This window comes from Leptinotarsa decemlineata, unplaced genomic scaffold (assembly GCF_025532065.1).
Source record: "Leptinotarsa decemlineata unplaced genomic scaffold, Ldec_3_MD MMD2_tig00002159_RagTag_RagTag, whole genome shotgun sequence".
Lineage (NCBI taxonomy): Eukaryota > Metazoa > Arthropoda > Insecta > Coleoptera > Chrysomelidae > Leptinotarsa > Leptinotarsa decemlineata.
In genome coordinates, this window is record NW_027412574.1 from 5,413,918 (window position 1) to 5,430,178 (window position 16,261).

Genomic DNA, 16,261 nt, shown 5'->3' on the forward strand with positions numbered 1-16,261 from the left:
TATCTTGGTCCCCAACTTTCACACAAAAATAATGTTCATAGGCTGTCTTAACGATAGGTGTCATTTTACGTTTCTGAGCCTTAAATGTTATTTCACCACATATATAGCAAAAGCTATCGACAGAATTTACACACTTTCGAGGCATTTCAGATCAGCACTTAAATAAATTTAAAAATCAACTTCACACGATAATTTCAATAGCAACCACGTGCGTACAATTGACAAACTCACATAGGTTATGTTTACTACTTAAGAACAGCTGATGAGAGGGGTGTTATGTAAACAAACATGTGTACCAACTGTTGGTGATGAAATATTTCATTTGTTGAAAACTCAATTTACATATATATAATATAATGATACTATATCTTGAAAACAAGAGCTAATATATAATTTTTATGGTTTCGGTTTTAACACGTGGAAATACATTAAAATCATTTAATTTCAACCCTGAAACAAAAACTTTGTTGTGTTGTGTATGCCTTAATGGCTTTATAGTGAAGTCCCTTCTCATAAAATGATGTGTGTTTTGGTATACTGAGGTCGGTTCTTCCTCTAGTTTTTATTGCCATTTGATCGGAATAATGATCACAGTTCCTTGTAAAGATGTGGTGGTGTTTTTTTGCAAAAGTTACTAAATGAAGAAAGTACAAGGAAGGAACAGTTAATATAGCAAGTTCTTTAAAGTATGGTCTACATATTGACCGATAAGGTAATTTTAACATAGAGCGAATTATAAACTTTTATTTTGTTTGCCATAGTAGATGTGCCCCAAAATATAATGCCATATTGAATAATAGATTGAACATGTGCATAGTTTATATATTTATAACTGTCTCCTATGGATGCATTCAAATAAACATAACTTTACTTTCACTAAAATATATAACAATGAAATACAAAGGCAAACCAGATCGGTGGAAAATCTATTCATCAGCATCCCAAAGTTCAATAAAACTCATACACAAAGATGTATTTTTTATTTTGGTGCTAAATTTTTCAATGCGTTACCCATGGAAATCAAGGTTATAGAAAAACCACATCTGTTCAAAAAAGCGGTAAAAAATTGTATACGTGAAAACCCAAATATATTTTGCATTATCTGATCTCTCCACTCAATTCATAAGAAAGACTCCAGTCTCTATTTCCCTCACTCTCTCTCTCTTTCTCAACTCCATTTCTTTATGTAATTTTATTATTTTTCTCTATTTTCTTACTTTTTTTTTCTTTTTTTAACATCTCAGTGAATAAGTATTAGTTTATTATTGTACTTAGTTGTACACCATCTATATTAAAAGTGATTTTACATGTATTATTTAGGTACTATTAATTTCTCGCTCGGCGAATCATAACTAGTGTGTAGTCCACTTCGAGGTGGGTTGACAAAGCAGCACAAGCATATCACATGCTTAGGTAATGTCGCCCCACTCGAAATGGAAATTTATTGTTTACAAATATTGTACTATATAATTGCACTGTACCCAATCTGAATTTATACATTATAATAAATAGTAATATACCTTCATGTTGTTCAACGAGACTTGGTCCCTTGTTGCTCGAATTACTTCTGCTACAGAACAGAGCCTTGAGTTCAGTTTATTCACGTGTGTATCCTATCTGATACTGCTATCAACTGTGACCCCCAAAAATTTGAAATCGTTTATTTCTGGAATAGATTTATGGTCCAATTTGACATAAATCGATTCCTATCTATTTTGGAAAGTTCTGAAGTGGATTAGTCCTGTTTTGTTTGTATTCAATTTTAATCCGTTCTCCGAACACCACCTGAACATTTTTTCTGCTACCTCAGATAACCCTCTGGAGAGAGCTCTTGAATCAGACCCAGACACTGTTACCGACGTATCATCTACGAATTGATATACTAGACCTCTACCAAGTGATTGTGGAAGGCCATTCACGTATATCAAGAACAACATTGGTCCTAGGATAGACCTCTGTGGAACTCCTTGAGTAATTAGATTTTTATCAGAATAAGTTTGTTGGCCATTTTGAATGTCTACGACTTGGTATCTTCCAGACAAATATGATTTTATAAGGTCGTGTGCGTTGCCTCCATAATCTTCCATAATCCATAATCTTCTAGTTTATCTAGTGAAATAGTATGTTTGATCATGTCGAAGGCCTTTGATAGATTAAAGTAAAAGCTTCCTAACATATTTTTTTCTTCAATATTATTCATAATTTCTGTTATCGCATTATGAATTGCAGTGATTTGTAGAGTGAGTAGTCTTTCAGGTCAGATGGTAAGAGTACGACTCTGACGAACTCTAAAAACCTGATTCGGTCCCCAGCGGGGCAAGCACAAAGTAAGTTCTCTGCTGTTTCATCATGTTACAAAAAGAGGCGACACACACTGTCTTCCAACAGTCCGAGTCTCTGCATATGATGATTCAAATGACAGTGACGTGTAAGAAGGCCTGTTAGGCATCGTAGTTCATCCCTACTGTAGTCCAACAACTGTTTGGTATCAAGCTTCGAAGAGTGAATGAACGCCTTGGAGTAAGCCGATCCTGGAAGATTCTGCTAGAAGTCCATAAATCTTCTTGCCATCCAAGTGTTCAACGTTTGTTTGGTAAAGCTCAAAGCGATGCCAATGACAGGTTCTAGTCCGATGAAGCTGCTTGCAGCACCCTCCTTTGCAAGGGAGTCAGCAGCCTCATTGCCTTCCAGGCCAGTATGGTCAGGAATCCAGACCAGAGATAATTTGTCAAGTCTTCCTATCGAGGAGAGTCGTTTTTGGCAATATGCTTTTGAAGATTCGTAGTAACTGGCTTAGCGATGAATGCAAGAAGACTGGCGTCATCTGAGACTTTTCATTCCATGAAGTATATCCATCAAAACAACTTCAACTGGTGCCATACTCACCACGTAAATAGCTATACTGTTGGTATATTGATCAATGAACGTTTTTGTACCTACGCAAAACTGATTTCATCGTATAAATGTCAGGATTTTGCCAGATCCTAATGTGATAGAACGTTGGGTGAGGTGAATGTTTATTATTTCAATTCAAAATAATATATTTTTGTGGCAATTTCTCACTCTATTGTAGCCATGACAGTTTCGGAGATATTTTTCTATGTATATCACATGAATATATCGATTTGAATGAAACAAAAAAAAATGGTTTTGTCAAACTTCGACATGGTGACAAATTCATTCAACTTCAATTTTATCAGTAGATGAGCATCTCTAGAGTATAATAATTTTGAATTACTTCCCACGTGTACAAAATCTGAATATTGTCAAAAAAATAGAAGGATGTGTGTACAGTATACATGTTATAAAAGTTATATTGGTGATACATTACGGCTACTAAGATCACATATTGATTATCATAAAAGATAAAGATAGATATCGAGATTAGGATCAGCGGAACACATTTTGAAATCGATATTAACAATGAAACAAGTAAAAGAGTCAAAATACTCATAAATTTTGAATATGTATTTTCATTAACTCTGTGGAAATGGGTATGAGTGAAATAAATTCTCAGATAACATCATGTATTGTGGACTACCACATATGCCTCTGGGCATTTATTATTCAATAATAACAAAAAAAAATATCGAGGAAACAATATGATATTTTATGTTGAAGACAGATGAAAACGTTCTTCGTAGGCACGAAACAGTAAATATTGTTGTTGGAAAAATCCAAATGAAAATTCAACACGACATTGACATTTCAATTATTTCAGATCTTTTCCGTCTGGGTCAAGCAGAAATAGAAGTGGTAAACAAATTACTCAACTAGCAAAGCATGAAAATAGACAACAGACTGTAGTTTTGGCCTTGAACGTTTAGAAATGATGCAATGAATTTGTATGAGACTGAGAAATCAACTCATAATTTTTCAACTTCAGAAATCTGGATGCACAAGAATTAGCTGAGGCATTCATTGTTTTCTGTCTTTCAATGTAATGGAATTATGTTGAGGAATCTAGATTATCGTGAGACGTTCTGCTCTGGTATCTCTGGTATCACGTAATATGAAAAAAAAAATAATGAATGGGCTTTATTCATTGTTTATGAAGAAGTAGATGCATAAATCGATGAAAGGGCGAAGTTCATCCGAAGCTGTTTCACAACTCAACCTAGGGGATAGCATGTATTATATAGAAATTTAAAAATAATTATCTAGTATACATTGACACGTGAGTTGTTCATTAATCTTTGTAAAACTAAGAAAAAAGAAACGCTATAAATTTCAAAGTAAATATTGAAAATCTATTCAGCTCAAATAAGGTAAAATATATAGCAAAGAGAAAACCATATGAGCAAGGCATAACATGAATATATCATCTATATGGAGGTTTTTGATTAGGCTACAACTTGCAGTCATTTCATTTCTCATGTTGCGTTTACTTAGGGCCGCACCCTCATAATTTTTTCCTCAAATACGAACCTGTATTTTTGTAACAAATTCTGATGACTGTCTCAATCCTGCATTCACCACATAATTTCTCGACGTTTCACACCAAAAAAATATCATCATAACTTAGTTGATCGTATCTGAGAATCAATATCAGGGATAAGTACTTGATTTCTTATTACGAAGTGAAAAACCGAACGTGAAGCCTGCAATGACTATTCAAAAATCAACTGTGATTGGAAAAATGAAATTTCGTAGGAAGCACCATGGTCATTCGCAGTATTGTCAGATATGTAATGTAGTAGAAACAATCTACCTTCAATTAGATGAATTCGCGCTAGAAAAATATCTGATTGAAGGTGGGTTCGAACTCACGACCTCTGGGTCGTAATTTTTCTTTGAATATTACGAAAGAAATTTTACCAACTTATTGAATGTGATGAAACTAATTGATAATAATTATAATGGTAATGATAATCATCCTTACTACTTCCAATCTAAAAGGAATAAAATACAATTTTGGGCATATAACATTGATTGAAAGTAAGAGATGGCGTTCAATTTTTATGGGTGGAGAGCCCACAAATATTGTTCTTCCACTGAACTGTAATAATAACGAGTTCTTTCAAGTTTGGAAAAAATAATTGACATTAATCAAAAAATTAATAATGATGAAAAATTGAGTTGTGGAAGTAATGAAAATGAAAATATGTATATATAAAGAGTCAGTTGAATGTTAGAAGTGTTAAAGAAGAGGTTAGATCCATTTATACAGTCAGATCTGAATTGAGTGCTAAGCCCCTAGTAAGTGATCTTTCCAGGTAGATTTCCAATGTGAGATACACTAACAATTTTATAACTGAGAATTCCATTATATATTTTGGTTTGAGTGTGACTGTTTGAATGATTCTCTTTTGAAAGTAGGATGAATCGAAGTACCTTTCAATCTCACATTTAAATAGTGAATATTTGACCGAAATGTTATTTTCCTATGTAAGTATAAAAGTATCTTATTGGTGATTATGCCGTCTAATAATGATGCACTATGAAGATATCTTTTGTCGGATAAGTTCAACCAGCCAGCCTCAAAGATTTTTCGACAAATTCTCTGACTTTTTCTCAACCCATATCCCATACTGGATTGTTGAACCTGGTCTCCACATAGACTCAACATTTAAAAAAGTATAAAAATAAAATTTCACACAGAATTGTTTTGATATCGGAAGTTGAACCTTGCCTGTTTCTGTAAATAATGTTCAAGTAGAGTAGGCTATTTGTAATAGTCCACTCATATGTTTATCAAATCTGAGATTTTAGCCAAATATGATACCTAGACTTTCAACTCCATCAGTCATCTGAAATTCATCACAATCCGTAAATTTGTTATCAGAGCAAATATCACGAGTACAATAATATTGCTTCTGCTAACATTAATTATCGGACTGAATTTATTAATTTTCAAGCATTCCAAAAGCACTAGTCTCAAACTAGTCGTTTCCAAATGTGATATATATATATATATATATATATATATATATATATATATATATATATATATATATATATATATATATATATATATATATACAGTGTGTCCAAGATAAGGATCCTAAGCATGGGAATCTCAGTACCTGTTGGAGATACAGCTTAGGTTAAATTAGGAAAAAGTTGTGTTCTTTAAAGCTTATTTACATGCCGTTTAGAAACTTGAAGAATTTTCATGGCCTGCTGAGATATTTGGGAAAAACGAGAATTTGACAATATCAATTTTATTTTTTTCTGACTTCATTTGAAAAGATATCAAAAAACGAATAACACTTTTTCATTGGCACTTTTAAGGTACTACACGATGGTATTTTTAGATTTTATATCCGACGTTTCGTTTTCAAGAAACCATCATCAACTTTATTTTTGTATATGACCCGAAACAAAAATACACCCTGTATCTGATTCCATTTTTTATTACGAATTCAACGATGTATCACATGCCATTGTTTTCTTTTTAGTTTAAAGGAAAATTACATTTTTTCTATTTAAAAAAAATCTTTAAGTAGGCGTTGCAAACAAATGCTTTGACGTAAATACCTGTCACCGAGCCTGTCAAATATTATTTAATTACACGATAAAATAGTAATTGTCGTTGTTGTTAGCCTGTTTGTCGAGTTGTTGTTTTTAGAGTTATTGTTACTGTTGTCGTTATTATTGTTTATTGTTGAATAGATAATATTGTGTTATTATCGTCGAATATGCCGGGTGAGCATTATAGCCATGAAGGAAAGTTTGACATGCTAACGTGCTACATTTTGTGCCACAAAAATACTGTAAATACAGCAGCAATGTATCTTAATACATATCCAGAAAGAAAGCAGCCATGTAAGTCCATTTTCTTAGAGTTGGCTCTAAATTTAAAAGAATATGGTTCATTTAAAAAGCCTGTTTTATCTCGAAAAAAGGAATCTTCAGAAGAAGCCCAAAATAATGTTTTACAAGCAGTTGTTGAGAACCCTGAAATATCAACTAGGCAAATCGAAAATAATGTAGGAGTAGCCAAATCTACAGCTCAATTTATTTTGCGTAAAAATAGATATCACCCCTATAAATTTAGGATTTGCCAAGGACTTAAACCAGGGGATTTCGAACGGCGCCGAAATTTTTGCGAATGGTATACACGCGCGTGTGAAGATTATAATTTCCCTTCAAAAATAATATGGTCCGACGAAAGTATGGTCACTAATAATGGTATCTTCAACCGCCGCAATACGCATTACTGGGCTCAGCAAAATCCGCGTGTTAAGAAAATATCAAGACATCAAGAACGTTTTGGGTTTAATATGTGGTGTGCAATTTTAGGAACTAAAATACTAGGTCCGTTTTTTTACTATAATTCTTTGACCGCCGAACGATACCATCATTTATTGCAAAACTATGTAGAAGACTGTTTAGATAATTTACCTCTGGCACAGGTCAATAACTGTTGGTTTCAACAAGACGGTGCTCCTGCACATAATTCTAGACAAGTTCGAGAGTATCTTTCGCAGCGATTTCCTGGAAGGTGGATTGGAACCTTCAGTGAAGTGTCTTGGCCAGCGCGATCCCCTGACTTAACTCCTCTGGACTTCTTCATATGGGGTTTTGTTAAAAAACCGGGTTTACCAACATTCTTTTGAAACTGAACAGCAGTTACGAGAATGTGTAACTGTCGCATTTAACAGTATTACACCAGAGATGTTACGTGATGTTTCAAGTTCTACAGTTAGAAGATCATACTTATGTTTGGAAAATAACGGAAACCTGTTTGAACACCTCCTTTGAATTAAATAAAAAATGCGTTAATTTCTTTGTTGGTTTCATTACTTTAAAAAAATCATTATTAACCTACTTCAAAATACATTTTAAAAATAGAAAAAATGCAATATTTCCTTAAACTAAAAAGAAAACAATGGCATGTGTTACATCGTTGAATTCGTAATAAAAAATGAAATCAGATACAGGGTGTACTTTTTTTTCGGGCTATTTAAAAAAATAAAGTTGATGATGGTTTTTTGAAAACGAAACGTCGGATATAAAAACTAAAAATACCATCGTGTAGTACCTTGAAAGTGCCAATGAAAAAGTGTTATTCGTTTTTTGATATCTTTTCAAATAAAGTAAGAAAAAAATAAAATTGATATTGTCAAATTTTCGTTTTTCCCAAATATCTCAGCAGGCCATGAAAATTCTTCAAGTTTCTAAACGGCATGTAAATAAGCTTTAAAGAACACAACTTTTTCCTGATTCAACCTAAGCTATATCTCCAACAGGTACTGCGATTCCCATGCTTAGGATCCTTATCTTATATATATATATATATATATATATATATATATATATATATATATATATATATATATATATATATATATAAATCAAAAATTAAACAAACACACTCGATAAAATCTCTATTTGTATTTTTATTTATATATATATATATATATATATATATATATATATATATATATATATATATATATATATATATATAAATATATATAAATATATATAAATATATATATATATATATATATATATATATATATATATATATAAATATATATAAATATATATAAATATATATATATATATATATATATATATATATATATATATATATATATATATATATATGCGCAATTTGCATATTTACTTTATTTTTTGAACAGTCTACGTAGTCATGATACAACTCCTTTCCCCTGTGCCAGAAGATGGTTTTCCAATTTGGATTTGATCTTCACATTCAAGAAACTACTCCTATGTTCCTTCATTATATGCAGACTAACTCTCGGACTGTCGGAAGACAGTGTGTGACATACTTTGTGCCTGCCCCGCTGGGAACCAAATCAGGTTTTCAGAGTTTGGCAAGGCCGTACTCTTACTATCTGACCTGAAAGACCATTCACTACAAACTAATCGGCTTCGTTGAGAAGCTGGGTTCATTTGGTCGAGTGTGAATAGGTTTAAGCCACAATAAAACCTTGCAGGTTGCGGTGCTGGGTCGAATAGACCCACTCATTTTTTGACCTAACCTATGTTCTTTCATTCTTCGGGAAAAAGTTATTTCTGTTTGGCCAATATAATGGGCAAGAACTTAAAATCAAATTACACCTGTTTTACGGTTTTGTAGACTGTCCAATGAAAATCCCACAATGAAGTGTTGAATTTGTTAGTAGTTGATGATTCAGAATGACAACACATTCGTTCAGGCATGTTCAACAGACTTTCATCCAATTCAACCGATACAGTTATTTCACACGACAAACAATAAGGATAAGCGGCTCTTTGCTCATCTGATAAAGTTCATAATCAGGATCAGAGATAGAAATTATTCGAATATTACATTCTTCTATAAAGTATTTAGTTTGAAAGTGAAGGATTTACCTTGATTCAGCATGATGATGGCTTTAAGGCACACATATTCTTCCATCGTCAATTTGATCTGTCTGAACATTATCGCAACGTGTGTTATTCTTTCTATCATCAATCCGACGTCCTCTCTAAGTTGGTCCATCGTAACCTCCCTTCCCATCATCGATGCTAAACAGTTTTTCAACGTCAACAAGTTTGAATCCACCTAAAAATCAATTCAGAAAATTAGTGATTAATTCTCGTCCGAGGTTTCGTTGTGAAAGAAATATTGTTCTGAAGATGAAAGATAGATTATAATTGTCACTATATATCATAAAACAAAGTCCTCGGCTTTAATTAGAATAATTATTTGCATCCAGGGTAATTACAACTTTTGAACGATACTGGTGTTTTTAAAGTATTCGTTTAAGTATTTAGAACCCAGCCCCTAATTTGGTGACAAACAATATCTACTTGAACTGTAAGGTAATAACTATGAACGCATATGAATTTTGAAAAAATGTTAAATCATCTGATAATGGAACTTTTAACAGGTGATGATCGACTGTATTGCCAAACATGCGCCAAAGTAACTGACTGTTATAAGGAAACAAGTATAGCTGAGGCACCAGTCAATCTAATAATAACACTGATGATCTTCAAACATGACTCAACCTCTGACGGAAGCACCAAACTCTTACGAGGGTTCGGTATAGATGAACACTTCAATCTAGCAGACCATTATTATAATCTTCATGCAGTCATTGTTCACTGTGGTTCTGGCGTTGAATTTGGTCATTATTACGCCTTGGTCAAAGACGAAACCGACTGGTTTAGGTTTGATGATAGTCGTGTCACTAAGTGTTCTGGCGATGCATTGAATTTAGTGGAGCCTCTGGAGACCCTACATTTTGTTGTATGAGAGAGAGGATATTGGCACATCAATATTTTCAGATGATGTGGTGCTGCAGGTTTTTCCGGATTTTCCTGCAGCTGAAAAAGCAAATGCGCCACTGGAATTAATGAAGTCGCCCCGGGGCGCCAATTAATTTGTGTTATTTTTTTAAAATTTCAAGATTTGTATTTCAGAATTATTAAAAAAATTTAAACTGATTGAAAAAATTGAACTGAAATCCAAAACATCATATATAGGTCTTTCTTTAGGCCCTATCTTTAAATTTAAATAAAACATAGTGTGTGTGAGATATCAACATTTTTTTGTTCATTTGAAATACCTATTGATACCATTATGTGTGGAATATAACATCATTCAAATGTCCGTCATGGTTTCTCTGGATGAAGCGCATCCAAAACGTCCAATTGTCCATGACTCCGGCATAATTTAGTCTGAATTTGATCGATGGCATGGGTTGTTATGTCGGCTTTGAGGACTGCTGTGGTTTATGGTTGATTGGCATACACCTGCGACTTAAGAAAACCCCACAAGAAAAAGTCTAACGGGGTCAAATCTTTCGATCTCGGTGGCCGGTTCACATCACCTCCACGTGAGATGACCATGCTCTCAAATTGCTCCAATGTAGCATGAGCTGTATGGCACGTAGCGCCGTTTTGTTGAAGTCACAAGTCGTTGGTGTCTAGATCATCTAATTCAGGCCAAAATGAGGTATATGATGGAATTGGCCGATACTTGATGCAGGTTCTGATGTTGTTTTTGGACCCAATTCTTCGTATCCTTTCCGAAGTAGTAGGGAAATGCAAGTACTGGTTGTTACAACTTCTCTTCCTTGCGAGACTCTTGCTGCCTTTTGGCCAAAGTCTGTTTCAATTTGTCTGTTACTTTGAAGTAACCATTCCGTTGAAGATCATTTTTGATGATGCCAAGTTCCTTTTCGAAACCTTCCTTTGTATTACGAAGCCCGAAAGCATGGCCTACTAGAGTCTTGATGTTTCCTCTTCTGGTCGATTGATGGTGATTGGATTCGTGGGTTCGTATGAGTGGGTTTCCGATATACAGATGTCAGCTCCCGCTAAATCGGTGAAGCGGAGAGAGGGAAGAGGGGATAGGTGAAAGCACTCGAATGACCTATAAATAGTCATCTCTCGGAGGAATAAATCCAGTCATCACCCGAAGACAAATGTAGATACTAGCAATCGAAACGTCGTGAAGTAATTTGGCTTTATCGCGATATGACGTTTGTTATAAAATTGTTTAGTGAAAATCTCACGATAAAGTGTTTTTTGAATACTTTTGTTCAAAATAAGGTAGTAATCATCGACCTATAGTGTTTGCGTTGACAGTGATGGCCTGGCCAACGTCGTTCTCAAGATATATGGACCGATGACGTCGCCAACCCAAAATACACACCGAACAGTGTCTTTCTTGGGATGCATTGGACGCTGTTGGATCTCATGTGAATTAGTATCGCCCAAAAGTCGACAATGTTGTTTTTCGGTGAAAATTAGTGTCAGTTGCCAACTGCTCCAAAGCCCATTCAGCGAACACCCCTGGTTGTCTATGGTCGTTTACCTCCAGTTGGGTTCAGTTGAATTTTGTACGGGCGCAGGTTCAAATCATGACAGCTTCACAACTTCCTCTTTTCTGTTTCCATGGATGAACTGAAAACAAGAAGCTGTGAGCTTCAATTGAATATGGAATTCTTTTCTAAGAAGTTCATGCATAGCAAACAGCATGACGGCAGGTAGAAAAGAGTAAAAAACGTTATTGACAATTTACCAAATCTAGGTACAGGTATTATTACAGAAGACTACCTGAATCAACATAAACACGATTTATGTAATTTACCTAAGCCAGATACAGGTATAAGCACACCAAACCACCTGAGGATTCAACATAATCAAGCGTTACGCAGCCGTAATATCCACTCATCGGAGATATCAACTCAGGATGTATGATCGACTGAAGAAGCTAGCCACTAGCACCAACGAAACGTCAGGAAGAAATTCCAAAAATCCACGGCCTTCAAACTCGAAAAATAGTGACACTGAATAAAATTGAAGCTTTTCTCAAATAACGTTAGATATCGTTAACATCGCTGTTCATGTCACAATACAGAGTTGCGTATTCTACAACGTCATGATCTAAATTGAAACATAGATGCGAATTCTGATGACACACTCGCGAAGTTTCGTCGACAATAATATTAATCGCACTCTTGCTCAAGGTTTCACAAAGCTTACACTATTTATCCTCGCTGAATTTAGGTCAACTTCGCAAAGATTGGAGAGGACCTTAAGAATCTGGAATTATCAAAGATGTTTATCATCAAATCTATGTTTGTCAGTAACAAACTTTACTTTTAGGTGAATAAAGTTTTAATTGACTAAACATTTTCGCTGATTGGAGACAGGTCGGAACTAGAAATATCAAATAACTCATCTCATCCAGTATACAATAATATTGACAAATATCAAAGAATGGATTAATTAATTACTAGCAAAGATAATTTTTCAAATTTGACACAGTACGCCTTATATCCTCCCAAATAAGACAATTTTGTTTGTTCACGTACCCACGGTAAGTTGCCGGTTGCCGGAACAGAACACCCATTTTGATAAAACAATGTTATTATTTGCACCTGCTGTTGGATGCTATATCCGTCCTTGATGATTTGGCAAAACAGACTGAATGAATGATAACTAATTTGACAAGATAACCGTTATCAATTGTCAAAGTTCAAAAGTTCCTGTTGACAGATCCTATACTATATTGTTGAATAGGATGACGACCGTTGAATATGATTTCGATTGTTAAGTTGGTGGAAATTTAAGCAATTGGTTTTCTTCAACATTTCGGCCTATACTATAGTTGGTCTACAAGAATTTCTGAAGCAAAAGCGCATCCCAGTGTATAGAAAACTTATGCCAGGCACACTGCTGTCTTGGTTGGAACTTTTCTATATCAATGAAGGAAGAGCAAAACCTCGAAAACTGTACTGCAGGACTGATCAAACAATTGATTTCAGCAAGGTCCTTCTGCTAGAGAAATTGTGGCATTGGCCGGGAAAGTAATTATTTTCCGGCAGTCATTTGCAAGATTCCACTGTTGGAATGTCAAAATTAATGAAAAATATTTAGAAAATTGAAGTTTGAAGTTGAATATCACGGCCCAAAATAGCTTTCAGTAGTGATAGTGCATATATACTATATAATTTGACTACAGTGGTTCGAACCACGTTGCTCTGTAACTATCCCATGCCATAAGCATCCAAAGCCCCTGAGAAAACTGTGGAGTTATAGATACAGTGTGGATGGAATGAGATAAGGATATCAAGGTATGTTTGTTTGAAGGTGGTTGATAATGTTTTATGGTGAATTTCATTAGTTCGGACTTCCATTGTCTAATATGATATCTAATGATTTGAAATCACTGAAATAATCAATAATATTGAAATGAATAGCTGAAAGTAACAATTATATTGTGTAAAAAACCCTGAAATGAAATTACAATGAGAGAAAATACAAGCAACAATTGAAAATTGAACAATAAAAAAATAAAAACTAAAAGATAAGGCCAAATTACTTCACGACGTTTCGATTGTTGGTATCCACAATTGTCTTCAAGTGATGACTGGATTTATTCCTCCGAGAGATGACTATTTATAGGTCATTCGAGTGCTTTTTACCTATCCCCTCTTCTATCTCACCGCTTCACCGATTTAGCAGGAGCTGACATCTGTATACCGAAAACCCACTCACACGGGACAGTCGTCACAACCAGTACATGCACTTCCCTACATCAGAGGATTATCGGAAAGAAAAAGAAGAATTGGATCCAAGTACAACATCAGAACACGCTTCAGATCCGAAAACATTATCCGTAGCAGCCTCACGAAAACCAGGCCACCAAACGTGGACTGCGATTCCAAAAATTGCATTTATCGGATACCCATTCACCTATATCGGTGAAACTAAGAGACCATTGAAAGTTCGCATTGCGGAGCACAAGAAACACACACAGCGAGGAGAAAACAGCAAATCGAAAATAGGAGAGCATGTTTGGACTCATCAACATAACATCAAGTGGTCTCAAGCTCAGATCATCCACAGAGAGTAACACTGGTTTATGAGGAAATGCAAAGAAACCACTTATATGTTTTCCAACAACGCATTTAGCCAAGCTAGCGTAGAAATATGCAACATTTGGAAACCCATAATCAAGTGGAAAACGGCAAACTCCCGCCAAACGGTCAGCTCCCGCTAAACCGGTGAAGCGGAGAGAGGGTAGAGGGGATAGGTGAAAGCACTCGAATGACTTATAAATAATCATCTCTCGGATGACCCAGTCATCACCCGAATACGATTGTGAATACTAACAATCGAAACGTTGTGAAGAAATTTGGCTTGAAATCTTTCAATTCCATTTTTTTTTATTTTTCAACTTTCAATTGTTGTTTTTATTTTATTGTAATTTCATTCCAGGTTTCTCTGCTTAATATGTTTAAAATATGTTATTTTATGTTGTGAAGTAATTTGACTTGAAATCTTCCAATTTTAATTTCTTTTTACTGTTCAATTTTCAATTGTTGCTTTTCTTTTATTGTAATTTCATTCCAGGTTTTTTTTTTGCTTAATATAATTGTTATTTTCAGCTATTCATTTTAATTTAATCAATTCGTTGATGGAATTCGAAACATTACATATCATATTAGACAATGGAAGTCAGAAGTAATGAAATATATCAAGGAATGATAAAATAATCGTTTTATTACTTTTCGATATAAAAAACTGTTGCAGTAAGTATTTATCACTAAGAGAGCGCTACCAATTTTTTTTAATGTATTCTCGGGATAACTCGCAGGTACTTCAACTCTCTGTTCAACAATTTTTAATTTTTCGAAATTGGATCAACCATTTCTGAGGTATTAGCAGTTTCATATTTGTTTCAATTATCTGTGGACGAATATCATAATTTCGAGAAAAACGTATTTGAAAACCAGTCCGATTCGATCCATATATTCAAAATCTATTCACTTCCTGACAATAATGATGTTTGTTCTCAATGTTATTTCTTACATCATGTTAAGTTTCTGGGGTAATTCCGTTAGGGGCACCCCATATTCTGAGCATGAAATCTGGAATAGACTGCAGTTGTGTAGCGCACGAGTATACTTTAGATTACACAAATTCCTACAAAAAATTCAAGGGCGTCATATCAGGTAATCTAGCGGGTCATTTTAAAGGAACACGTTTGCCTATCCACCGGTTCAGATGATTGTAATCATCCATTTTTGAAACAGCCTTAATCACTGTCTCTCTAATGTAATTACCAATCCTCTAAGCCACCAAAGTTAGTACCATATGTTTACATTGGAATAAAATTACAAATTCGGAATCGTGGATTTATTTATCAAGTATACCCTATTATTATCAGTTATTATTATTCAAGTTAAAATACTTGAAATTACCATTTAATTTGTTGAAAATATTGATATGCTTGAAATTCTCTTGAAGCCTTTGCTAGTTCAAAAATCTCTATAAAATAGAGGTCAAAGGTACACTATCATGTGATTAAGAATGCGTTGATATGATAGAATTTTTATTTCAACAAAAACATTTTCATAAACATATACAAAGTCACAATGTTAATTAAAAAATGCAATTTTTCAAAATTTTCCCGCAGCTTTACGAGTAGTTGTGAACCAGGGCAGAAGCCTTTTAGAAAGGCAAGAAGAAGAAAAATAACAGCTTCTTAGAAAAGACTGGAAATGGTGCTTTCAGTACAAAAAAAAGTTAGAGTCAATCTAAGGTACGAAGAATGAAAAAGATTGAATTATTTCTACTTAAACTTGAGCACTTATTTAAAAAAGTTCAATACAACACTTATAGGAAGTATAAAGGTTATATTGGCTCTGGGAATCAATCAGAAAAATAGCTCTAAATAAGGTAACTACTATACGTAGTTGAAAACACTAGTGTTACTTGATAATATGAACTCTTGCTAATGATGTAGCGTTTTATTTGAGTAGGTATCATAATCTAAGTGAATGTTAGAACTTTGGGCTTC

At 34.1% G+C, this 16,261-nt stretch overlaps 1 protein-coding gene across 5 annotated transcripts in view; it reads right to left on the reverse strand.

Annotated features, from left to right (window-relative positions):
• Positions 1-16,261, reverse strand: part of Hr4 (nuclear hormone receptor 4) — a 236,092-nt gene that overhangs the window by 19,427 nt on the left and 200,404 nt on the right. For all 5 annotated transcript variants that reach the window (XM_074177114.1, XM_074177112.1, XM_074177115.1 and 2 more), the window contains one exon: positions 9,310-9,502. In XM_074177114.1, the coding sequence (XP_074033215.1) occupies positions 9,310-9,502 (193 nt within the window). The remainder of the gene's footprint in view (positions 1-9,309; positions 9,503-16,261) is intronic.